At 36.1% G+C, this 26,669-nt stretch overlaps 1 protein-coding gene across 1 annotated transcript in view; it reads left to right on the plus strand.

The window, feature by feature from the left end:
* The window catches only part of BNC2 (basonuclin zinc finger protein 2), a 226,060-nt gene that overhangs the window by 99,928 nt on the left and 99,463 nt on the right, over positions 1 to 26,669 (plus strand). Inside the window, exon 2 of the mRNA XM_058044119.1 lies at positions 15,070 to 15,172. Coding sequence (XP_057900102.1) covers positions 15,070 to 15,172 — 103 coding nt within the window. The remainder of the gene's footprint in view (positions 1 to 15,069; positions 15,173 to 26,669) is intronic.

Genomic DNA, 26,669 nt, shown 5'->3' on the forward strand with positions numbered 1-26,669 from the left:
TTTCCTAGGAGGTGAAACAGACTTATCAACATACAGAAACAGACTGTTTTTGTGTTGTGTCTGGCAGAACTGTTACCCAAAAACTCTGGAATTCTCAACAGAAGGGTGGCTTTTAAGCAATTTCCAGACTAGTTTTCACACCAAAGAGTATTAGGTGGTAAGCAGAGTGGAGAAAAGAGCCTGTACTTATGATTGCATCTTATTTTTACCAATCACTAGTTTATGCTAGGCTAAATATTGCTTTTAATTACAAGCTGGTGGAACTCTAACAAAAAATGAGAGAAAAGTCTCCCATTTGTCTCATTGTGACTTGAACTTTTCATCATGAAAATCTGTTGGCTATAATGAGGTGACATAGGAATTTCTTAGAGCTGGCTTTAGTCCTCTCTGTAGTTGACGCTTGTTTAACGTCATCATGTAGACCCCAAGGTCTACACAGAGGAACCCATTCCATCTGGCCTTTGCTTTTGTCCCACAGGAGAAAAAAGTGGCAGTTAAGGGTGATGATCTAACTCCTTCTGCACACAGACAGGCATTTACAGTGCAGCTAATAATGCTGTACATGTATGTGTAGGTAGATGACAGCAGGAAATGGCATTTGTGACGGTGCGGATGGCAGCAAGAGCTCAACAGAACTGCGGCTGAGTTTGTCTGGGGAGGAAGGGCACTAGGGAGCAGCTACAGCAGTGTCTGCAAATAAAGAGTACCAGCCATTTATACCTGCTATGATTACCACAGGTTCAAGCATCCCTATGCAGCCTTCCTGCCCTACAAGCAAGCATTAAAATGCTGAGAGCAGGATTTGTCCCCTCAGTTAAATAGTTAGGCTGATAGCTTTGTGCTTTACTCTCTTAGGCTGATAAATTTAAAGAGAGTTTAAATTTAAAGTTTCAATTTAAACTCTCAATTTTAAACTATAACATTGAGAGTTTAAATTTAAACTCTCAATTTTATAGTTTGAGAGAGGGTAGGTTGTTACTGACGCGTTTTTCAGTCACTATGTTTTCTCTTATTTCATAAAACAATAAAAAAAACTATGAAGGGCTTACTTGCCCTTCAGTGAAACAGGAGAAAACGTCTCATATTGATTGCAGTGGGAAGAGACTCTGGGTCAGTGTTTTGCATACACCAAGCCATTTCACTTTCTACCAGCCTGGTCTGCTTTTTCCACAGATGTGCACAGTATGTATATGTATTTTCTGAAAAGCGTTTACATATTACACGGTCACCAAAGTAACTTTTGTCCTCTGATTAACTGGAGGGTGCTATGACAGGAGCAAATACAGGGCTTAGCATGAGCACAGCATGTTCTCATAAGTATACATGCTGGATTAGAGCCTACAGGCTGGACTTTGCATAGGGAGTGAGAACATTCCTCTTTCTGCCGACTACACTTTGCACTTGTGTAGCAGCAGGATTGCTGTAGCTGTGTTGCACTTGGCGAGGTCTAACACCAGCATGACAGAAGGCAAATGAAGGAAATACTAAACATGCAAAGAATATTGTATTCCTCTGGATGAAGGTGGGAGAGAGCTTGTAAAAGAAGCTGGGGATGCGCTTAATTCACTTGACTTTGTCTGTGAGGATATGAGTAGATTTTTAGATATGCTGAACACTGACAAATCAAAATGGACAGTCAGGATTTGATAGATATAAGGTGCAAATGAGCACACTGTTTGCTTCTTTTATTAAAATAAACTAGGAGATAATTGAGTTCAAATACAATATATGCTGCCAAGTGGCAAAACTTGCTGTTACTTTAATGCAGCATATTAGAATACATTCTTTTGGATGGGGTAGCCTGATGGTTGCTGGGATATCTGTATAGCTGTTGTAATTTTTGGCTGAATGCGTGTGTCCAAATAGATAAGTTTTATTTAATAAAATAGCTTATGTTCAATTAAGAAGAAAAAAAAAAAAAAAGGAAAAAAACCGAAGAAAATGTTCTTTATTAGTTTGTTTACTTTTTCTGCAGAATTTTCAAGGTTTAGATATGCTGGGAGTACAATTTTCCTTATTCCAAATCTGAGAGATTGTCAAAACCAAGTCATAACTCCCATTGCCTAATCTGTCTTAGATTTTTAGATAAATGACACTTCAGGGTCCAGAGATAATATTTTAACATGCATTTCAAGATATAAATTCACCTATTGGTGAAGAACAAAAATGGATAACATCCAAGTCAGACTAGTGACCACTCCTGTCACTATATAATACACAAAAGCAATGGAAAATATAAGCAAAACAACTATGATTTTTTTCCTTTGGTCCAGTGTAATATCTGAGTTCTCAACTGATTTCAAATAAATATATGAAATTGCTAAGCTATTATAAGAAAATACATTAGAAGAAAAACTGATTCTGTATTTAAATGTAAAATGTCCTGTGTGTTTATATGAAGATGCCTTCCTAATTGCAAAACCAGGAGAGAGCACATTGATCTTTCAAAAACAATTTGACATTCATTTGGCCCAATTCAGGTACAATAACTGTGATCTGTGCAAGGCAGTAATACTAAGGAGTTCCAGAAGCATTTGGACAATGCTCTCAGGTACATGATGTGACTCTTGGGGGTGGTGCTGTGCAGGGCCAGAACTGGATTCCATGATCCTTGTGGGGCATTCAGGATGTTCTCTGATTAAGTGACAAATTTGTAAGGTCAGAAGCAAGAAGTGTAGCATCTCTTGACTACCGACTTTGGTGCTCAGGGCACGTTACTGTTACAGAAACTGTGGTAGCAGGCTAGCATGTCTTACGTAACACAGCAATAAATATGCAGGTGTAAAACAGGAGGCAATGGTATTTGTAGGACTGATGACAAATATGAAAAGCATTGCAACACTGTGGTAAGCGTCGTAGGCTTTGTTGTTCATCTTCCTGGAATTGTGCTTAAAAATGTGTTTCTCCTTGCTTACTGCTTCTTGTGCTTTAAACAGATACAGAATTTTCAGACTGCCATCAGTTAAAAAAAAATAAGAAAGAAAGAGTTTCCATTCTCCCTCCAACACTGCCCCTAACTAAAATTTATTCTAGCTTCATTGTCAGCAAATTACTTCATGTTGTCTCAGGTATCACTCAGGACTATTGCCTTAAACTGCAGCCACCTGATTCTAATTAGTTTTATTTTCTGCACACGTCATCAACTGTTTCACATAACATTATAAAAAGGAGGAGTGATAAGGAGAATGAAAGTTACTTAAGATCAACATCCTCAGAACTTCTGCATGTATTGAAGGTCCTTTACACTTCCCAAAACTGAGTCCCAAATCAAACTGGATACTAAAAATTGGGAAGCATCGAGAAATAAATAATGAGGGTCGCTGCCAATGATCTGGAATGCTTTCATTAGATAAAGCCTTTATCTCTAATTGTCTCACATATAATCTTTTTACACCCATTTAGTACAACCAATTTTAGTTTTCTAATTTTTTTCTTTTTATGGAAAGTTGTTAAAAAGAGACATTGCTCACTTTTGCACGTGAGCATTAAAAGGAAGCCTTGTCTTTTTCAAATTGCTTGGCATTTCCTTTCTGTGACTCCTTAGAAATTAAATGAAGGTTGTAGGTCAGGAAGAGGAAAGCTGCATTGCTGCATATTCATTGCAAAGATACTGTTTCTTCCATTTAGAAATATGACTGGGTCTGTTGTCTTCTACACAAAAAGCGTCATAATCTGGGATATTTTGTCTTTTGTTTCTCCTCACACTGCTTCTGAAATCTAGAAATAAAGTGATGTTTTAGCATAAGTTACGGATTTCAAGTCAAGACTGAGCTTCTGTGTATCTTCTCTGCCCACCCTGAGACAGACAGAAATCACTGTGACAATTATGATGTACAGTGGTGAAGGTAATTTCTGAGCATGAGTTCGTGTTACCTCTCATGTGCTTTCAACAAAGACTTGCTGGCTGAGCGCATCCTAAGGATTGCGTCAGCCAGGGCCATGTGTCATATGGAATATAACTCCTATTCTGTGAAAATTACTTTTGTTACTGTGAAGAATGTTTACACTCAAAGGTCGGCTGGCACACGTGTTTCTCACTCTCCTAGCAGTTTGTGGATTTTAGAGTTAGTAAAATGTCTACCATGCATACACACATCAAGTTCGGTGCCTTTCATTAGTGTAGCACCCTTCCTCAGTATGATCTTACCAAACCTCCTAATTCTGAATGAGAAGGAATCTCTTCACATTTAGTCAAAATCAGATTTCTTTGATTTAAAAAAGAAAAAAAAAATAGGTAATTCCACAGTCATTAACAACTCCCTTTTAAATGAAGTTATTTCACTGCTGAAAAAACACCTCTATAGAGAAGATGGCTACCTCTGTGAGAAAGCTACTCTCCAGCAATAAGGGAAAATAAAATTTCCAGCTCACGTGAAATTCCATGGGTTTTAAGTAAGACCTCCATGGAAGATATCTTTAAAGGTCTCACAGGAGAGACCTTCACCATGGTTTTCATTTGGCCTATGATCCTTTTCACAGGCAGATTGTGTGTCCACCAAGCTAGGTGGTGCAACCTGGTGAAAATGCAGCTCAAAGAAATGCCAGGTAGTGTGGCTTGCTCTTCTGGCAGTTTTCAAGATGTGTGTTTTTACAGAACTCCGGAAATGGGAATTCTTACCTGATTTTTTGTGTGTTGTTCTTAGTGCACACAATGGTTTATTTAAAAAATTGTGGGATATTTTTTCCTACCTGTATAGAATGTCAATATGAGTATATGTAGAGAGAGATGGTGCAAGTATTTGCAGAATCAAGTGGTGTGGTTTGTTGATAGACATTAAGAAATAGTGGTGCAAACCATAAAAGACCTGGAAATATGGGGTTTTTTGCAAACCCTTACTTGTACTTTGTTCTTGTTTGTTTGTTTGCTTGTTCAGATATTTTAACATATAGCTGTATCATATCATTATTGTATTAAAGATAAATGTTGTTGTATGTATGACTTGGCAGTAGATCTTTGATTTCACATGTCCACGGAATAAATTAAATCTCCCTTTGTGTACACTACAAACATGTTTTGCCTGACAAAGCATGTCCTATCTTATTTGAGTTGGACATTGTATGTTGTAAATCTGTGGAATTAAAATAGTGCTTTTAAATGTATGTCACAATGATTTAATGAGACATGAACTTGATGATCAAAATTATTTAAATTTTAAGGTTGTGTAGAGGGGAGGCCTGGGAGAATAAAGATCTTCTGAATTCATACATGATAGTGTAGGTTGGAAACCAGCTTTGTACCAGTAGGTATATTAGGAAAACAACAACAACATCAACAACAAAAACAAAACAAAAGACCCTACCTTACTTGAAAAAAAGGACAGCCTGATAACGGTTCTGCTTCAGATTGCAAAAGCAAATAAATATATGTATGTTATATTGTATTATATCTATTTCTTTAGTATAGCTAAAGGACAACTTCCCATGAAATAGTGCATTCCTTTAGAATTGCAGATTTTCATAATTTTTTTTAAACATTCCTATTGTAACCTACATCAAAAGGGCAGCTATGTTTCTTGTGTCTGACTATACATATGCATTATAAAAAAGTGAGTCTACTGTAATTACCAGTTTGCAGAGCGAATTCCTGCAGGGTTTGTACTCTCCCCATTAGTAAAAGAGATAAGTTGAAATGTATTAAAATTTCACTGTACAACTGGGAGTTTTTGTTCACAGTAAATGTGGTAATGTTTCTTCATTGCTTGACTGTTTGTGTTTAAATTTAGGCAGTGTGCCCAACAGGGACAAAATTATAGGATAAATCTATGTATAAAAGAAAATCCTTCTGAGAAAACCAATAACATTTCTCCCTCCACTGCCTGCCCCCCTTCTTCCTCTTTTCTGTCTCTCTCTCTCTGGTTTTATTACATGTATGTATATATGTATATATATATCTATATTTTTTTAATGTTCCATTCTGGCCAAAGAGACACATATTTCACACTTACTGGAAATCTTCCCTCTCCTAAATAAGGTGAAGGGATAGAATGTACTTTAGCAAATATTCGTGAAAAAATATCCATTGCTTTGTTTTCAGGAAATACCAAAGAAGCAAAATTTAAAAGTTACAATAATAAAAGAAATGCATATTTAAGTAATTAATTACTTCATCTAATGAGGAGAAAATATTTTCACCTATTAGTCTGGCTTTCTGGGGACAAGACAAAAAGATTGGTTGTTTTTTTCTTATTATTATTTGCTTATAGTATCAGGTTAGTGGCTGACAGGGTTGGTCACTGAAGGAACAGTGCAGGATTGACTATTTTATTAATGTAAATAAGAAGTTATTGCTTTAGGGTATAACTTAAGAACAAGATACATAGTATGGAGTTTTGACCTTGAAGAGAGAGAAAAGATTATTTTCTTTTTTGAATTATTTTCAAAATAATCTTTCATCATAATTCTTTTATTTAACTTTTGTAGAGCCCATATTTATCTTCCGTGGCTAAAATGCAGCGCAGTGCAGTGCAAATCCACATAATTTTTTTTGTCAAATTGAAAACCCATCATTTAGGATCCAGAAAGCAGTAACATCTGAGAAAGAAAAAGAATCCTGAAAGGAAAACCTTCCTGAAGAGCAGATTAGACAGTAAACAATTTATTTGTGATATTATTTAAGGAGAATTCCTGAATACACGGACAGAAAGAAATAGTTACTCCATGGGCCATGCTGCATTTTACTTTGTTTAAATCAGATCTTGCTTATTCTTTAAATTAATGGGAAAAAAAGGTGGAAAATAAAAAATCTAACAGATATTGCTAACATAATTTTGTGTGTACATTTACTTTTTTTTAAGGTTCCCTATTTACTTGTTAGAAGTGATATATTCACTTGTAATTTTTACTGGACAGACTAACTGAGATTGATTAAAACTAGTCTAGAGATTATGAGTTATCTGATCACCTTTAAGACTTTTAACATTCTCATCATCTTCTGATTGATTTGTGGAGAAACAATAGATGAATAATAGGTATTAGTCTTAATAGATTTGTTATTTGATTTAATAGATTGAAGTAACTCCTTTTCAACCACTTAGTAATTACTGAAAAAAATCCTCTTTTGTGGATTAATGACCCAATAGTCCACATAATGTTAAGAATTGTTGACAATTTCCTTCCATGTTCATGCTAGATCCACAGGTTCTATGTCTTTTTGAAGACACTAGAGGTAAAAAAAAATTTATTTTTTGAGCATATTTATTTCCAATTTTTACATCACAAGTTTTTAATTATTGGTTCACATACTTTATTCTGAAACATCTCCTATAAGGCAGTTGAAGTTTGTTTTGAATGGCACGGCTGATACCACACTATAAGAATATATATATGTAGTATATATATATATATATATAATATTACTTTACAGTAATCTATATAAAAGAATATATATACTTTATAGTATATATATATATTCTTATAATAAGAATATACTTTCTACAATTTAGTTGCCAGAAAGATCCACTTGTTTTCTGGAAAACTATCACCTGGACTTTTCATTGAATCATGGGCTGATGGAGAGGTTAGGGGTGGAAGGAATTTTTAAATATCACCTAGTCCAATCCTCTGCAATGGGCAGGAACATCTTCAACTAGATCAGGTAGCTCAGAGCCGTGTCCAGCCTGACCTAGAATGTTCCCAGGGATGAGGCATCCACCACCTTTCTGGGCAACATGTGCCAGTGTTTCACCACCCTCCTCAAAAAAATTTCTTCCTTGTTGTAATCTAAACCTACCCTCTTTCAGTTTAAAGCTGTTTCTCCTTGTCCTGTCACTGCATGCCCCTGTTAAAAGTCCCTCCCCAGCCTTCTTCCAAGCCCCTCTAGGTAGTGGAAAGCTGTTATATGTACTCTCTAGAGCTTTCTCTTCCCCTGTCTGAACTACCCCAATTCTGTCAGTCTTCCCTCATAGGAGAGGCATTCCAGCCCTCTGATCATTGTGGTCTTACTTGGACTAGCTCCAACAGGTTCGTGTCCTTCCTTTGCCGAGGATTCCAGAGGCAAATGCAGCACTCCAGGTGCGATCTCACCGGGGCAGAGTATGACACAGGTCCAGGACAGGCCAGTAAAGCCAGGGAAAGCAACTTGCCTCCTGTGGTCTCCAAAGGAGACAGTGAGTTGTGGTTACTCGAGATGAGTGCCTGGGTCTAGCTTGCAGTGTCATTCTCTAGAAGAGTCGTGGTTAGAGAAGGGTTTGTGAAACATCCGTGCATGGATACCTATCTGACACTGACTGCTGCCTTGGCAACATATGTGGCTGAACTCCAGTGACTGACAATGTTAGTTTCATAGCAGAAACTTGGTTTTCATCTATGAGAACAAATATCTGTATTTGCTAACAGGCTCTTGGGCACAGGGAATCTCATTCTTAAATCAACTGTGTTTTTTCTTCAAATTTTAAGTAAAGAAGCTCTTGTCAGTCTTAATTTTTTCAGTGCAAATAATTTTGATGCTTGTGACGCTCAGGCTAGTTTTGCATGCTATAGAAACGTAGGGTGATACTTACCTGTAGTCTTTGTATAGTATCTGTAGGCAGCCCTGTGAGCTGAGTGTCTAGAAGCAGCATAAAAGCTCTACAGACACTTCCTGACAAACAAAACATATATTCTGAGTTATATCTCTCTAGAAAAGTCCAGGTAGCATTCCTTAACACAGGTTTCTACTTTTACTGGTGTCTGGGGTAGAAATGAAGAGCAGCTCCTAAATTAATGCAAGATTGCAAACAATTTTTTTTCTCCTATTCTTATTCCCCATTCACTTAACTGTTCTTTCTCAAGAAGACTTGAAAACAATTTTTAGCATGCTTAGAGACTGGGTTTTCTTTACTCCAGGAAAAGCTGTTTTATCCTATTAACAGCTTTCTCTCTTGTTAGCATGCTTGCCTTCATATTATATTAGTAACTGTTTTCTTGAATGCTACAGAGAAATATAACAATATTATTACCTTTCAAATTGTATTTACTGAAAGTAAATACAAGTAAGAAACAATACTAATGTAATGTGATGTGAAATCGCTAATAAAATACTGCAATGCAGTGAATAACTCAGAAGGTATTGGAGTATCACTAAATGGGAGAGAGATTAAAAATATAATAGCATTACATGAATGTTTCAGACCATTCAAATGCAAAGTTAATCCCCCCTTACTGTTTTTTGTTTTGGGCAAAGCATTGTTAGGCTAGTAGTATTGAAGTTAGTAATGGTCATGTATCACTTATTGTCTCTAGGTGAGTCCTATGTATAAAATCATTCATTTCCTAATCATAAATCAAAGTGAACTTTTATTATCAAAAAATCTGTAACATATTTGTGCCAACAGAAGAAATAATAATGCTGAATGTTTCTGCCTTACCTGCTTCGTCATTCCTCACCATGTTGTGTGAGCAGCTTATTAGCCTTATCCCAGGAAAGGTATATATTAGCATTATCCATTATTTTCAGATTGGGCAGTTATAGGTTGAGTGTTTAAGTGCATCTATTGGAGTGACAGACCTGGGTCGGTATCGAGGCATTCCCCCTCTTCCAGTCCAGTGTTTTGGCATTTTAACTGAGTTTCAAAATTGTTATTTTTGTACCAGAATTGCATGATGGAGGAATAGTCATCCTGCATCATTCTGTCATCCTGCAGAGACCGAAATACTTCTGCATATTTCTATTACATTCTGGAGAAAGTGCAGCAAGCTCTTCCACCCCAATTTTCCCTCTTTCTTAGAAGTTAAAATGTAGGTGAGAAGAGGGATAATGAATCCCTTGTTTAATTTTGCTTGTAGGCTTTTTGCTTTACTTACCAAACTGTCTTTATCTCAACCCACCAAGTTTTTCACTCCTACTATTCTGATTTCTCTCCCCTATCCCACTGTGAGCAAAGTGAGCAAATGTCTGTGTGGGGCTTAGATTTCTTAGATAGCTGGGTTTAAACCAAAACAGTTCCCTGTAATATAATATTAGTCTTATTACAGGAAGGTGACATAGTGCATTTCCTAAATGTCAGTATATAAATGATCCTCCTTTTGGTGTTCATTTGAAAATAAATTGTATCTGCCCTTGATTTGCTAGCTATTAAAAGTCGTGTAATTTCATTTGGATCTTTTTGCTATCTCTACAGCAGAATTTTTGCTGTGATCTTTTAAATAACTACTTGATTGGCAGGAAAAAAATGTTTATTTGGATTCATAAAGTAGTAAAGAAGAGGAGTGATAGTTCTTATAGGAGCTTTTTAAAGAACATATATGTGCTCTGAAAAAAAAAAAGAAAAAACTCTGAACCTAAAACAGTGGTATGGTACAGTCCTGTCATATAGACATTGTCTTCTTAGCTTTATAACAAAGAAGCAGAATGAAAAAATTAATGGCATAGGAGACTTTTTGTTAATAAATTTTTGGAACATTTGAAGAACTTTTCTGTTGTCTTCTGCTTCATAACTTTTTCTGTCATGAGTCTACATACAGCAAAACAAGTGTGGATCTCTGTCGTACTCATTAACTTTGATTATTTTGGTGTGCCATCATGTCTCAAGATCATCTACTTTATTTAAAAGCTTAAAATTGTTCTTCTAATGACAGTGTTATTTACTTTCAATAAAATATTAGTTCAAAATGATGTAACTTTTTTATTTGCAATAGAGAGTAAAACTGTTTGACAATGGATAGAAAATGTTAATATACCACGTTGTGTTTGGGTTTCTCTTAAAGTTGAGACATAAGCTGCAAAAAGTGCTTTTTGCTTTTAACACTAATCATAATTTCATGCAAATATTTCATTCATTGGTATACAATGCCCAAACTGTTGTTAGTTTTAAAAACATAAATGAGATTATTTGCTCTGTCACTTAAATGTGGAAAGCTCTTGCCTGTATTACAAAAATACATAGAACTTTGAATTATCTTTATACAAAATCTTTATTGTACAAAATCTAAATTTCAAATTTACATATGTGTATATGTATGTGTGTGTAAAACCCATGGCATCTTTGCTAACTAACACATTTCTGTAGACTGCATACTCTCATAGTCTTACAGATTTTAATGCAGCTGCCAAGAACTGCACTTATGCACCAGTTTGCTTGTTTGCAATCTCACAAAAAAACTTCACAGGACTAAATTATCTTCAAGCCTGATGCTTCTGTGGCTGATAACAGTGGATTTAGATTTGGTGAGCTCTGTGGTGTAAATGTACAGGAGATGCATTAGAAAGGTAGATGGAACATCAATGCGGAGATACAAATACAAGAAGCAATGTGTTAGGAACTCAGTGAAAGATATGTACTCCTGCTAACTGCAGGCCATGACATGGTAAAATATAACAGCATGTATGTTTCAAGGAGGTGTATGTAGGAAACCATGTTTTGTTGCATACTTGAGGTGTTAACCTGCAAGTTGTCATCTAAATACATGACTGCCTATCAGCTAATACACAGGAGACTGTGTCTTCTGATTTTAGTATTCCTTTCACTATTCACTGGTTTCTTTTCTTTCTGTTTTCTTTCTGGCTTTCTTGGGGAAGCTCCTAAGGAAAGTCTCAGTCAGGGAAAATTTCTGTTTCTTTTCCTAGAAAATAGTGTAGTATGGAAAGTCCAATTGCGTAAACTTTTTTATAAAAATCTTGGGAAGGCAGAATTACAGTGCATGACTTGTGGAACGTCTAGCTAAACTCTTTCAGAAGCATTTTCTGTCAAAATTATAACATTGGTACACCCTTGGATTTTTATACCTACACTTTAACAGGCTAGCACAATGATTGCAATATTCAGCTGCTACATCGAAGATCTTTTTATCATCCCCACTTCCCACCCCATCCCTTTAAAATTGAGCAGTACCAAATGTCCAACCACAGTTACACCAACACACTCAGCTACCTACAGGAACACCAGCTAGTGTACCTTAAAATCCTGCTGCTGAGGAATGGAGGTCTGCATGCAGACTTTGGTTTCTTACATTAATCTATGCCATATTCAGATTCAGCTGCCCTTCTGGCCTTCCTGAGCCTGTTGCCATCGGTGACTTGTATTCCCAAGTTAAGTCATATTGAAAAACAGGTGAAAATACTGTTCATAATGGTGGTGCATATGTTTGTAAGGCTCAGTGAATTTGCTAGTTGCATTGTGAAGGTCTTAAAGCGCAATAATTTCTTTCATGTTAATGAATGTTAGCGTTCAGATGCTGTGTGTACAATCACACACTGTTTTTGGCATCTTGAATCTTCCTGTCGCTGAGTTCCATTGGCTTCATGTTGGGTATTGTAGAGATCTCAGGTAGTTACAGTAATTCTGAATTAACTAAGCAAAGTGAAAAAATAATCTCTGAAATAAAGAAAAAATTCTATTTGAGAGTTTCAGTAGCCTCTACTAGGTGTAAACAACTCTAGTTGTTGTTTAGGGAATGTGGGCATCAGGCTAACAAAATAATTTGTCCAAGATCATGCCAGAACATAAGTTAGAATGAATATCTCTGGTCCTAAATGAGCATCTTCCAGCTTGAGGGGTAATCCTTATCATTCAGAAGTATGCATGGGATTCTCTGTAGTGGATTGGGAAACTACTGAAACCAAATTACATCCTGGCATCAATATACACCCTTGGCAGAAAAAGCAGCCAAGTAAGGCCAGGCTGAATATTTTGACCATGCTAATTATGTTTTGATTTTTTCATACCAATTGATATGAATTTATAAAAATGCATAGCTCTTTTTGAAGACTTTCTAATTTATTTATTGGAGGAAATAGCTAATATTTTCATGTTTCTAAAAAACGTGGGTGAATATTTTCAGCAATATGTATAAAAGATAGAAATCATACCAATTAATTAGTTCAACACTTTACATCATCAATACTCTCTTTAATTCAGAGAAGAGGAAAAGAAATATGTAACCTCTAAACTTCCCCCCCCCCCCCAAGTTTATAATCTGTAGTGGCTAAATGGGTAATTTTTGAATGGGTGTAATGAAACTTACTCTTAAGCTTCAACACTATATTTCAGGTCCAAGCTGAATCAAATTTTTACAGGCAACCTGTTGACCTCTAGGCCAAAAGTGGATAGGGTTGTAATAGAAATGCTGATGAGCCTTAATAAAGCAACTCTTCCAAATGTCAGAGTTTGATCTAGTACATGTAATGAACTATATTACACCTTTTGCATGTCGTGCAAATGACACATGAAGAAATCAAAATATCATCAAATACAACCAGTGTTTGTCATGTCGGTGCAGAGATCTGAAAAAAGTGGTGAATGTGAGAAAATCTTCTATGGTAAAATAAAAATATCATTTTGAAAGACCTCCTTTTGCAGTACAATTAATTACTGAGTTCATTAATTAATGAACATATTAGCAAAAGAACACCATTACTGACCAGTGTAGTCTTGATATATTACCAGGTCAATACGCTATTGAACATGAAACAGGACCTTCCAGGAGATTTTTTTTCTCATAACCCACAAACACATATATTATTCCTGCACGGTCAGCACTTCTCTGGTACCCTTATATTTCGTATTACTAATTCTTTTAATCACGCATCCATAGAGCAATGTTTTATAACCTGGCTAATGAGTAATTGGACAGGTGACATTGGGACTGAGGCCCTGAAGTGTCAGGCATAATAGAACAGGATTTTTTTCCCTCACTAGATTTTTGAGAGTAAAAGGTTGTAAAGGAGCAGACAGGATAAGAGGAATAAAGGACTCTTTACTAGAAATTTGTCAGAGAAATACAGATATTAAATGTATCCATGAACTATAAATGTCTTTACATTTATTTTGATGCAGATAAATAAGTGAAGGGATCAAATATTTAAAATAATTCTGACGCTTTTTCATTTTCAGCAGCCAAGGAGCTTAGCCAGGCCAAGCTAATGCTGAATGTAATTTATTTAAAGTCACTACAGTTAAGATAATATTTTTTGTATGGAAAATATGTGTATTAATTCTTCGTAAAAGGCAAGAGTCTTCATAATTCTTTGGTTTCTCTGTGGCAATGCGTACCAAGCACCCTTCCCCCACCTTAGCCCCCAAGTAATCATTGATTGCATCTAAATCTATAGAGATATCTTTTCCTGGCAGCTCTGGTAGTTACAGTAGATGGTTAATCTGTGAATGATCAGAATAAGCCTCTCTGTCTCAGAAATCTCCATGCAAATTACATCTAAATGCATGCCATAAATTTATTAGTAGCAGTTTGAAGTGCTCAGGTCATCTTCTACACTATTTAAAAACATGTCTGTTACATTAGAAAGAGTCTCATTCAATTTATATTCACTTTTCTGTGGCTGTAGCTAGCCCTTGTCAAAGTAAACCTGTGTAATTTTTGAAATAATTCTAGAAAGGAAGATGAGAAAGTCTGTTATTAAGGAAAGTGTCTTATTAAGCATATTTGAGATCTCTGCATGGGACTGGAGTTTCACTATTCCTACTTTAAAACAGAGAAATTCTTGTTTAACAAATGAGGAGTTTTAAGAGGTAAAAGGCTATTCCTAGATATTGGAGAAAGTGAGAGATGTAAAGGCAAGTTACAGAATGTTTTTTGAACCAGTCCTATTCTTGTACCTTGAACAGTTTATTGTTTTGGGAACACATAAAATCCATGACTTCTTTTTGCAGAGTTATGTGTTAGGTGAACCCAAAAAGGAAATTCAAAAATAACCTTTGCATTCCATGAAGGAAGGGGAAATATATTTGTAGTTTTCCTTTCCATATGTTTTTGTTTCCTAATTTTTATCTGGATTTCAAACTGGTATGCTCCTATGGTAAGACATCCCTCGTTGCTTTCTTTCTTTATGGAGTCAATGCAAAACCAGGATATTCATGGAACTCCTACAGCATCCTCTTGCTCATGCTACCAACTTTTTTTTTTTTCCTAAAGAAAATAGAACAATTTTTTTAAATATTTCAGGAATTTATTCATCTCCATGGGACATACTGACATATGTTTTTGAAAGAAAATTAATTTCTACTTAAAATAGGAGCTAGGCTTTAAATGTTAGAAAACTGGGGTTTTCTGTGTAGCTCATATCATTCTAACTATCACAACAAATTTGTACACATAGGAAGAAATACATTAACATGTGTCTTCTGTTTCTTTTCCCAGGCCATCCGCTGTACACTGGTAAATTGCACATGTGAATGTTTTCAGCCAGGGAAGATTAACCTGAGAACCTGCGATCAGTGTAAACATGGCTGGGTGGCACATGGTAAGAAATATCTCTTCTGGGTTTGTTTTTTCAATTCTTTGCATCCTTACCAGTATCTTTAAATAATAAGAACTGGATTGATACATACAATAGTGGTACCTATTTGTCTACATATGCATGTGTGCACTATCTGTGTTTATCCTTATGTATGCATGCACATGCTTTTTTTTAGAGCAATTTGTAGGATGTAAGAGTCTGTTATTCTGGCAACAGCTCCAAGTGCCACTTTCAAAAGCTTGTGTACAACTCAAAAGAATATTCTAGCCTCCAGAAAATAATGTATTTCCTGTAGGACTTAACAGAAAGGCAAAAAGTTTACAGTATGGTTGCACAGCAGAGTTTGTATTGCAAAGACGCATCAGCCAAGAAGTCATGGGGCCAAATGGAAATTTAAATTTACTAGTGTCAAACATTCAGATCTCACATGTTGAGAGTGTATCCTATATCACAAAGAAAGTCTGCATATGTGATTTGTGAGGTATACCTCTCTTCCCATGTTTAGGTATCTTAATAAAGATAGGAGGGATTAGAATTCCCAGATCAGGCATGAAAGGCATAATAGGCATAAAAATTCACAGAAAGACCTTCTATTTTATTTATCCTTTTCTACTTAATGTTCTTGGAAGGGTTTTATTCTTGATAGGCATTATTAAATTAGCGTGAGAGAGCAGGAGAGAGCTATATACACCATTAGAAAGCAAATAAGGAGGATACCTAAGATAATTTAATAAAAGAAAAATAAGGGGGGTTTGGGAGTGGTAGAAAGAAAGATTACTATGTGTGGTAGAAATTGCTGTTGAAGTTTTCTTCTCATGATGTGGAATATTGGTACCTAAGCAAGCACAGCCCTCATCCCCTATTTCTGCCAGACATTCAGGGACTTACATTCTGTGAATTTGATTTTATTTTGATGAGAACTTGGGTGAAAGGTTAGTACTTTCCTCCTAAGATACATTTGATCTCTATTTATTTAGTTCATATCTGTATGGTTTTGTGCTTGAATATGCTAACATACGGCAAGTATGAATGCTCAAAAAATTCAACAGCATAGACTAACATAAAAGTTTTTATTCACCTGTATGGAAAGAAAAACAGGTATGCAAGTACCATGGAGTCCCGTGTCACTGCCTAACATTGCCTCCAGACTGCCTAGAAATGCCCTAGCACCACTTATCTGGTAGCTGGTTAAAAGTTTATTGTATACGAGATTATCTAGGGACATGGTATATCTTTGTTACTTTTATTTCCCAGAAAATGATATTCAGTCACTGTATAACCAGATTCACCTTTCTTAGAAGAATCACTAAACCTCACAAAATTTGTATAGTTCAGGCACTCTTCAGGTTTTGTGTAGAACCAGCATCTGAGGTTTTGGTGATTGGAAAATAGGGAAGCACTGTCTAGGTATTTTCCAGGGTGTCCTCCTGATGAGCAATAGAAACGGAGAGTCTAGCACTTAGATTCTGGCTCATGGCCATCCTGAATTTTCTTTTTAAGGAGTACATTTTGGAAGAGTTTGGAAGAGAATAATCAGATTTTCCTCTGTGCAACGTGATTCTTCTCTGTGAAGTGATTGAATTCAAAATCAGAATATTATGACAGCAATCTGAGATTACCACTGTGTATATAATGGAAATGTCCCTGTTTTACAAATCCAGAAAGTTGAAAGTGGAACATGATGATTTGGGATACACCACCTGCTCCCATGCCTAAATGCTTAACATAACAAAAAGAAAAATTAATGCAGCTATACATTATTAGGAAGTGTTTATTTTGCTATTGTGCCAAGTGAATAACGCTCTTCCTTTTTATTTTTTTTTTCCTTTTTTTTGTTTTAGTGCACTTTGTGTACAATCATCTGGAGTACTTACATTTTATGGCAGAGTGAGACAAGTCAGATATATGTTTCACATCCGTCAAGCATGGTCTTGTAAATTATTTTCTGGATACAATTATGCATCTACTTAAATTCTTGATCTTAGCTGTTTTTGAGGATTATGAGGGCAGCATTCTGGAGACAGGTCAATTCACTGCACTCTAGTACCTGGATTTCAAAATTACTAAAATCAGGTTACAGCTCAAAAGTCCTTTACGTTAAAAATGTTAGCACAGTACTTTCAGAATTTGTTCCTTGAATGCAAAGAGTATTTCCTGCTGCTTTAATTAAAGGGTTTCCTTATAATTTTTATTAATGAATTTCAACTCAGCTCCTTGACACATGATGTAGTGCTTTACTGAATGCAATTAACAAAGAATAGGTGTTTCCAAGAGGAAGCACTGTGCTTATTCAGTTCTGATAACCTAGAATCATAATTAACTGTATAGATCAAAAAATACCTTAGAACTGCATTCTATTCATGCTGTACTTGACTAATCTGTGTGGAGTTAATTCATTTTAATAGCTGCCATTTAAAACTTTGGAATTTTTAGAGGGAGGAGGAAAGGGCATACAGCCACCACTGTACTATTGCACTTAGCAACTGATGGCCTGTTTTTTTCTCTCCTGCTTCCATTGGCTTTCTTACATTTTCCCTCACTCATCTAAAATAAGCTGCACACATCTTGACAGAAAAGGTTTCCTACAAGTTCAGATACACCTGTCTGGAGTTGCCAAACCAAGAATTGCAATTATATGAACAATATTACATTGGAAAGTACTTTTGTGGCCAGATAAATGCTGCAGTTGTCGAAAGTTCAGCTTACCAAGTTTTGACTCCTTTACTACAGTAGCAATCCTAGCATCAGTGTTTTTATTACCAAAGCCAAAATTGCACAGAGCTTTACAGCATTATCAAGTACTGCTGTGCATCGTGGAGAGTGGGTTAGTCCTAGGAAGAATCTCTGAGTATTTTAAGGGATTTGGGTGACTACACTGTTTTAATTTGTTTTCAGCTAAAGTGAAAACAGTGTTTTCACACAGTGTTTCACCCATAAAGTGTTTTCAGCTGCGTTTCATATTGTCAGGTTGGGTGGGAGTTTAGTTTCCAACCCAAAAATTTAATGTTTTAAATTAGATAAGCCATTCTTAAACTTTAAGAAGTCAAACAGATAAGTGTGTGACTTCTTTTGTTTTTAGTGGTAAAGATAGTTTGTATATTCCATATGGAAAATAAAATCTCATTAAAATCTTAATAGTCATTTTTTAACCCAGGCAATTGGGTATTTTGTGGCTTTTAAATAATATGGCACTTAGGTGACTACAAAAAAATAATACTCAAGTGCTTGATTTGTTCTCCTGCTATTTTTTTTTTATTAAAAGAAGCATACTATCCTGTGAAGATAGTAATAAAATTTTACTCTCTTTATTGGAAATAATGAAAAAGCCTCACTCTATTTGCCATGTATTTCCTCTAGCTGAAGTATCTTAGCCTATGAGAAAAGAAATTAAGCAAGTCTGCAGTAAAAAGACGTTAATTTCATTGACTTTGCATTTTGTCTTTTGTATTTGTCATTGATGTCAGAATAACAATTACCATACTGCTAGCAGGAACACGCTTATTATATCTTGTCCAACAGATCAAAAGACACAGTGTAGTATTAATCAAGTAAAATCTTACCTACTCTCATAACTGTTTTGCTCCAAAAAGATATGTTAAGGTGACATAAGTTATAGTGGACTAAAGCTATTATTTCTGATATTTATTCTACTTATTTTAGTTTCAATACCCTCACAAAAACCCCAAACAAACAAAAGAAAGCAAAACAGCCCCCCAGAGTATAATAATATTACTAAATTTGTGTGAAATCATTGTAATCTTGTTTCAGATACAATCAGAAAATTAGAAATGACAAGTTTTTTTCTTACCCTGAAATGGGTCACTGGTAAATCTCAGAGATCAACAACATGTTTCTGGCATACTGTGCATACTTGGACCAACTGAATTTTACTTAATCGATCTACTCTAGGAAACTTAGCATCCTCTAAACATTTTTGCTCTCCCCCTTCTTTTGTTCTTTCTTTTTTGTTTTCCCTTCATAGAAAAATGTAGTCTTTAGTCTTGTAATTATCTTGGATGTCTTTTCATTTGCATCATGCCAATCAGCTCCGGTCAGGGCTCAACTACTCATTGAAGTAAAGTTTAACACCTTTATAAAGTATGGTGAGGCCACATACAGTACCAAATAAGATTTGGTCAGATGTTCTCTCCAGTAACTTTGAGATTAAGTTCTGTTTGGTTGTAATAAAAAAAAGATGAAAGAACATTAACTAGTAGATTTTGGCACATAGGGCCCATCCATTATTTTTCTGACTAAAAGCTGCCATGCAGTGAAGAGTAGTAGTCGGAGACTTGCCATGTGAGTTACAATTTCACCTTGTAAAGGAATTTTTCTGGTGCTAGTACTTATATAAAGCAGGTGCTAGCTTGCTTTTAATGACACTAAGAATTAGTCTCCACTAAGACTAACCTCCAGTAGAAAATGGAGAATGTTGTAAATGCATTACATGACTGTGCATTACATGATGCATTACATGACTGTGACTACTTCATTTAGAATGGTTGAGTTTTCTGAATTTCTGCATGTTAGATCATGGAATTGTCAGTTAAAAGGAACCTGAAATGAAAACAGAAGGAAGGATAGGTGGAAAAAAATAAAGAAAAAAAAACCAGAAGAATGCTGTGGAAATTTTAGAAATCACATCTCTCCCTCACCCTGAAATTTGGACTTGATATAGGACTTGATCTAGGAAGAAGGTTTAGAATTTAAATGTGAGTTGCATAGGAATGAGATGGGAATGAGTGCTGTGTTGAAATAAAATTAATCTGAATTCCTATATTTGTATCCGTCCAAAGATGTTAAGTGAAAGAAAGGTTTGCAAAGTCAAAGATCATCTCTAGCAAAGTAAAACAAAATTAAAAGATGTCACTTATCTTAGAGTCTCTCTAAAAGCTGGCAGAACTGCCATGTTGTTCTTTACTTAAAAATGGAGATTTTTAAGCAGAGAGTAAAATTTTTAAAAGGGGAGAGGAAGGAAATAAGAAAGAAATGTAATTATAGTTGGCTAGTAAAATAATTGGGTCATATCTGCATCATCTGGTAGGATATAAAAAATTGTCACCATTTATAATATCAAATACAGATGTTTCCTTCTATAAAATTTATTTAATTATTTAAAATTACTTGAGAAATTTTAATAGTTATTTTTAGATTATTAACAAATTTATTTTTAGATTTTTTAAAAATCTAAAAAAAGTTATTTTTAGCAAGGCAATTCTCTGCAGCTCATTGATAATGAAAGCTAGCCTTTCATTGCTTTTAAAGTAAAACTGTTTTAGATGTAGTCTGGATTTTCCTGTCTTTTACTGACAAGATCATTTTAATCCACCTGTTATAACTTTCTTTTGACCCTGAAGGTGGAGGCATAATTTTCATTACTGAGTTACTTCCAGGATCCTAACAAGATTAGCCTTCACTAGTGGTAAATACTCTCTAAAGTGCCCCCCTTCTGCCTATGCAATTCCTTTATGCTTCCCTTCAGCAGGATTTTCCAAAGCAGCCAATGCAGCACAGAGAAAATACACTCTGTTATCTTGTGGGCACTCTGACCCAGTATCTGGTTTTAAAGCCTGTCACATTGATAGGAATGATGGGACATAGTGTTTGCTTTGTGTTATTCTGGTATCACCCTTAGTGTTAATCAAGCTGAGGTGAAACCAAATCCAGATATTAGGGCATCCAAGATAAATAATATTGTTTCAAAAGTTTATGAGACAGAGGTGATGGAAAGGAAATAATGCTTACATGCCTCAAGACCAAATAAGAAGCCTTCCTTTTCCATCCTTGTATTTAGCTGCTACTTACATAACCATGTGGTCAAGAGTCTTAATACTCATGCAAATTTGACACCGTCAGGTGTCAAGTAATCTTTTCCTGAGGGAAAGCACAGGCACTACTCTACATGTGCTCACACTTGCACCTCCTTGCATTTCCCCAGGAATCTGTTCCGTTTAAAACACTTTTTTCTCTTCTTCCCTGCCACCCCCAGGACATCTTAACTCAGTCAGGAAGAAGTTAGACCTTTCCTTTTTTACCCAACTTCATTGGCTTACATTCCTAGGTTTGAATAAGCCAATGTCTTTTGGAGATGGCCAGGTGAGATTATAGCTGACCAGGCCCTAAGCATTCAGCTAAGGAATGAGTGAGTGTCTGCTAAGCCCTAAACAGGCCATGACCCATTCTGAAGCACAGTGCCTGTTTCTGCTGGGTTGCCCTATATTCACAAGTAAAAGTGAAATCTTTTCTCACTGTGAACATTTTATATTCTGAAAAACTTTTAAATTGAATCAGATACTCATTGGCAACTCTGAAATACATTTACAAAATTATTGTTGCCTTTGCAAAACTATAAAATGCCCACCGACATTTAGACTAAAAGTATTTCAAAACTGCAAGATATTCTTATTTTGGTGCCCATCATTATTGAATTGACATTTTACAGAGAAGGCTAATTTTCACTTAATACACCCAATACCATGGGACAGAATTCTAGGAGATGTCTCAGGTGGTGATGTTTTACCCTTTCTTCTTAAGGAGAGAGTCCAGAAGGAAACAAATAGACTTGCTATGTGTAAGATGGAAAAAAGGCTAAAACAATGATTTAAAATTGGCACCTGGAATTCTTCTTTCCAGTTGCAGTAGAGGCTGCCTTTTGGAAAGGTACTTAGTGAAATCCGTGATTTTGAGCCCCTTAAGTGTGATGGTAAAAAGTTTGCCATGTGGTGAGGCTTCAGATGGGAGCAAAAGAGTGTCTGGTGATTGCTGTTTGATTCCCAAATGAGCAGGGTGAATTCTGTGAGACGTGGGAGTTCAAATCACCAGCAGGTTTGGGGGGAAGCAGTGGTGGACTTCTGCAACTCCAGGACATTTGGGTGACAGTACCTGCATACTTGTCTCTTTCACCACCTATGCTGCTGCACATGAATTGCTGTGATGTGCTAACCACTTTATCATTTTATTACAGTTTATTACATCATAAATTTTTATATCTTCTTAACGATCCTACAAGAAGCTTAATTGTTTATAGGAACATCCTAATTAACTAGAGTTCACTAGGTTAAGCAGAACACAAATTGAAACAGCTCTAAATGAAACAAACCCTACTACTTCATTCCATACAGCTTCATAAGGTTAAAATGTGATTTGACTGCAAGAATAAAAAATTCATACTGCTTTCAGATGTTTAAATGATAATACCATGGGTAACTTTACCTCAGCTTTCCCTTCTGCAAATGTGAAATTGAAAGGAAAAAAATTTTTACCTACTAGGAGGAATTTTATTTTGAGCTGTAGCATTTTGAGGACACTTGCCTCAGCAGACAATAGTGTTACTCAATTATCCCATTTCTATCTGGATTTTAGAAAGAGAACAGATTATACAAGAAATGTACAGCGTGAGTCTCTGAAACTTTTCTAATTCTATCCTAATTGATTACAGTCAATTTTTCTGAAGTATATTTAACAGGAACTTTGTGAAATGGCAGAGTACATTAATTGGAATGGGTAAGACTGATGTATGTGAATGGTAGAACTAGTTTTAAGAACCAGTCTTCCCAGGGTCTGAACACCTTCAGCTGTTAGCAACCTTAAGACAGCAGATTTTCCTGAAAAACTGAGGTGCTTTAGTACATGTGGGGGAGAGCATTTAATATGCTTTTACCAGAGTTACCCCCTAAACTGAAACACCACCATGGTCTTGACTTACCTTTGTGAAATACGTCTATGACATGATTCAAACAGAATGATAGTAACAGGTGGGCAGTGCCTATTGCATTTTCATCACAGTTTTCAAGGCCGCATAGAAGATGGAATATGTTGTCTGAGAAGAGGTGGAATTTCCCCTCCCCCTGCCACAGGTTTACATATAAAAGACAGATCTTGGCAGAACCAACTAATCTAAGGCCCTGCTTTCATTAGAAGACTGCGCCAGACTATCTGTAGAAATCCCTTCCTGCTTAGAATTTCTGCAAAACTGTGAATCACAATTAATGGAATCTTAGGATTAAGATGGAAATCCTCCAAATCAAGACCACAGGCCAGGACTCCCAAATGTGCTTATGTCTTACTGTGTATAATATGTCAACCAAATGATGTTAGGATGATTAAGATACATATTAAACCCCATCTTACCATAATTAAGGTACAGAATAGTTTTAAGAAGGTGTTAATGGTTGATAGGAAGGGACGTTTAGCTTTGGAGGCAAGAGACTGGAAAGTTCAAAGTTGAATGATTAATCAAAGTAATAGAAAGAGATTACTTAGCATCTTCCATTATAGATGATAGATTTCAACAATGACGTAATTAATCTATGTTTCAAGGAGCAGCAAAAGTGAACTGTCCAACCAAACGTTCTAAGCCAGTAGTCAAAGGCGATGAGAGCACTGGCCATGCCTGCACCATGAACACAATTCCTTAAAGTCTGACCATGGTAGACTGAATGAGAAGCTGGTAATTGTGTCCATTGACAATCTCGGGCCTGGCAAAGGAATATAGTCAGGTCAAGGGTCCATCTACAGGCTTCAATCAGGAGCAAAAGAAGGGGGGCCAAAGGTGGGATAGAAGACCAGGCTGTAACATGAATGTGAGGGTAATCTAGAGGACAGGACTACAGCCAGACACACCTACAATGCAGTTTAGGAGGAGAGCGAAGGTCCAGGCCTGGGCTTTAGCAGGGGCTCTGTACGCTGGGACTTGGAATCCAAGCTGGCGGGCAAAATTGGTGCACTGAGGACTGTGACACCATGATCCATAGCTGCTGTCTTCAGCAGAGGAGACTGCTGATACCAAGACACACAAAAGCAGCTGTTTGTTGGAATGCTCACGTGATTAATCTACATGTGTTTCTCCATCGCTAATCAGCTAAAGTCCTAATCAGCTAATCAGCTGAAGTCCTCTTTTGTATAGGCACCAATGCACATACTGATGGAGAGTACTACAAGGTCCAAAGCCCACACAAGTGTCTCTGTCTCATCTTCTTTACCCTGGTCCCTATAGTTAGGTGTCTTCATTCCTGCTGTATGCCTATGCAGGAAACTTCTAGCCCAGATATTTTTCTGAGAACTTGGTATGAAGGTTCTTTTCAGCATGTTCCTTTGAATATATTAGTTGTGAAAAAGAAGGGGGGAGAAAAAGCCTTCTATTTTATTTTTATTATTAATTTAGATGGGCAATTCTGGATCAAAGACATGCTTTTGAGGTACCACTACATAAATTTAGATATAACATAAATTTCAGGGGAAAAGCATTTGGGGCTCTTTTTTGTCCCTTTATTTTTTTTCTCTTTGCAATCATGTTTTCTACTATCAAAGAAAAATGTTTTTCTACAGAAAGAAAGCATAGAGGAAGACACCTGTTTGGCTTGCAGGAATTGGCCAGGGAGGCTGTTTTCCTGACAGGCCAAAAGCAACTAGCATAGGGCCCCTTTAAAAAAAAAAAGGTCAGGATACTTTTTTTTTCCCCCCCTCCCCATCCATTTCATGTGAGCATTGGCAGAAACTCTGACAAGCAGTTCTTCATATTTTATTATGTTCTTGTCTGGCAGAATCTCTGTCAGGCAAAAACCTTGTCAGCGGAAAACCTGTCGTAGGATCAGAGGAGACAAAAACAGGTGTCACAGAGGCAGTCAAAACTGAAGAAAAAAAAAGATTGGGCTAAAGAGAGAAAGGCAGACAATTACATTAATGCCATTGCTTTTATCTTATAGATGTGTGTTATTATCTCGGGGTGCTGAGTGCGCAATTGCCTCAAAGAAAAGTAGACAGGAGACAAGGGGAAACTTGATAGTTATTAACTGAAGAGGCAGTGTGTCAAAGCTGGATGGGGTTCAAAGTTTTGTAAAGGGATAAAAAAATTGCAGACAGCAAGCAACGTCTGTGAACAAACTGTGGTTCTGCTTTCGGCTACATAAACCTAGTAGCATTCTAGATATTTTAACTTGGAATCAGATCATAGGCAGAAAAATTAATGAAAGTTTTCATTCAGTCTTTTTTTAATAACATTTATTTTGTGTTCATGCAACTGAAGTGCTGGGGGGGGTTTTGTTAGAGCATGAGGCATGGTGAGGCATGAAAACATATCAGTTTAGTTGCTGTGTTGTTTGGGTTTGGAACACCTATTATCAACACATGTTTAATTTTAAAATGCTATTAAGAAGCCTTTTACTAAGTGTGAACATCTGTACATGCAAGCTGTAAATTAGCAGATCACATATGTGTCCCTCAGTCAGAGACTCAGTGTGTTTGGCAAATGGTTTCTGTTATTAGTTTTTAAATACAGAAAACGACGTTACCCAAAAAAATTATTTTGCCTATGAATTGGAATTTCTTTACTTGCTCTTCTTCAATGATTTCTGTCTTAGTGAACGTTTATCTTCTATACGGAATTAATTATGAAAGCAATGAAAAGAGAGGTGAAAAAGAGATTACGAAAGGATGCTATGTTGTAGCTGGAATTTGTACTGAGGATTCAGGATGTTCACACACTGATGTAAGTGTTCATGTCCCCCACTCTCTGGCTCCAGGAATGAACGGGATCATTTCATACACCATGAAAATATTGGAGTCCTTCAATAGATGTGGAAAATTTTTCTTATCCTTAGTCACTTTCTAAGCATGATATTTTTGAGGAGCAATTTTTTTCTGCCTTCAAAATGCACCACATTGCACCATGTGGGAGGTGGTATTAAATCCATGTACTGAGGGAGGCTACTTTAGACCACCGCTTATCGTTGTGATAAGTGGTCCCTACAGCGTTTTAGTCATTACTAAGGATTTGTTGCTTTTTTTTGTGTGGTTGATGAAAAAGGAGAAAATCTTGAACTCTGAAAATGTGATGCTGTTCATCTTCACCACTAAAATCAAAAGTAAACTGCATTGCTCAACATTGCCATTAATAATACTGCACCTGTTTTACCACACTCAACATAATATTGTTGCAATGATATTATGGAATAATTTTATATTGGTATTATATCTTTCATCTGTCTTCTAATTTTAGTTTCTTTTGCTGCAAAAGGTGACCCAGTTATTTAGGTTTTTAAAATGTCTGGTAAGGTTTTTATTATTGTCTAGACACAAACTACTTTTCTTTTTTTTCATCTTCTTGTTCTTGACCAAATCTAGTAATCTAGAAAGAAGATGATGGTTGTTAAATTTTGTATCATCATTTGTATGTGTTTGTGTACTCCAACATATTGTTGGATATTCAACAATATCCAACTTTGGCAAGTTGGTAAACTGGCTAGCCAGTATGCCAGAAAATCCAGAGTGGATATATTGGAGAGCTCAAAACTAAAACTGAAATGGAATGAGATCCATAATGTCCTCTTGCAACCTATAGACTCTTCTCTGTGGTCTTCTGAGATACACAGACAGGCAAATCAGCCAAGACCTTTCACTAGACCTTTTCATCCCTCTCAGGTTAATAAAATATTTATCTAGGATCAGGAAATTAGCAAGAGGTAAGTGTATTTGCAACTCCAGTTGCATTAAAACTAGGATA

The sequence above is a fragment of the Melospiza georgiana genome, chromosome Z (genome assembly GCF_028018845.1).
Source record: "Melospiza georgiana isolate bMelGeo1 chromosome Z, bMelGeo1.pri, whole genome shotgun sequence".
In the NCBI taxonomy this organism is placed as follows: domain Eukaryota; kingdom Metazoa; phylum Chordata; class Aves; order Passeriformes; family Passerellidae; genus Melospiza; species Melospiza georgiana.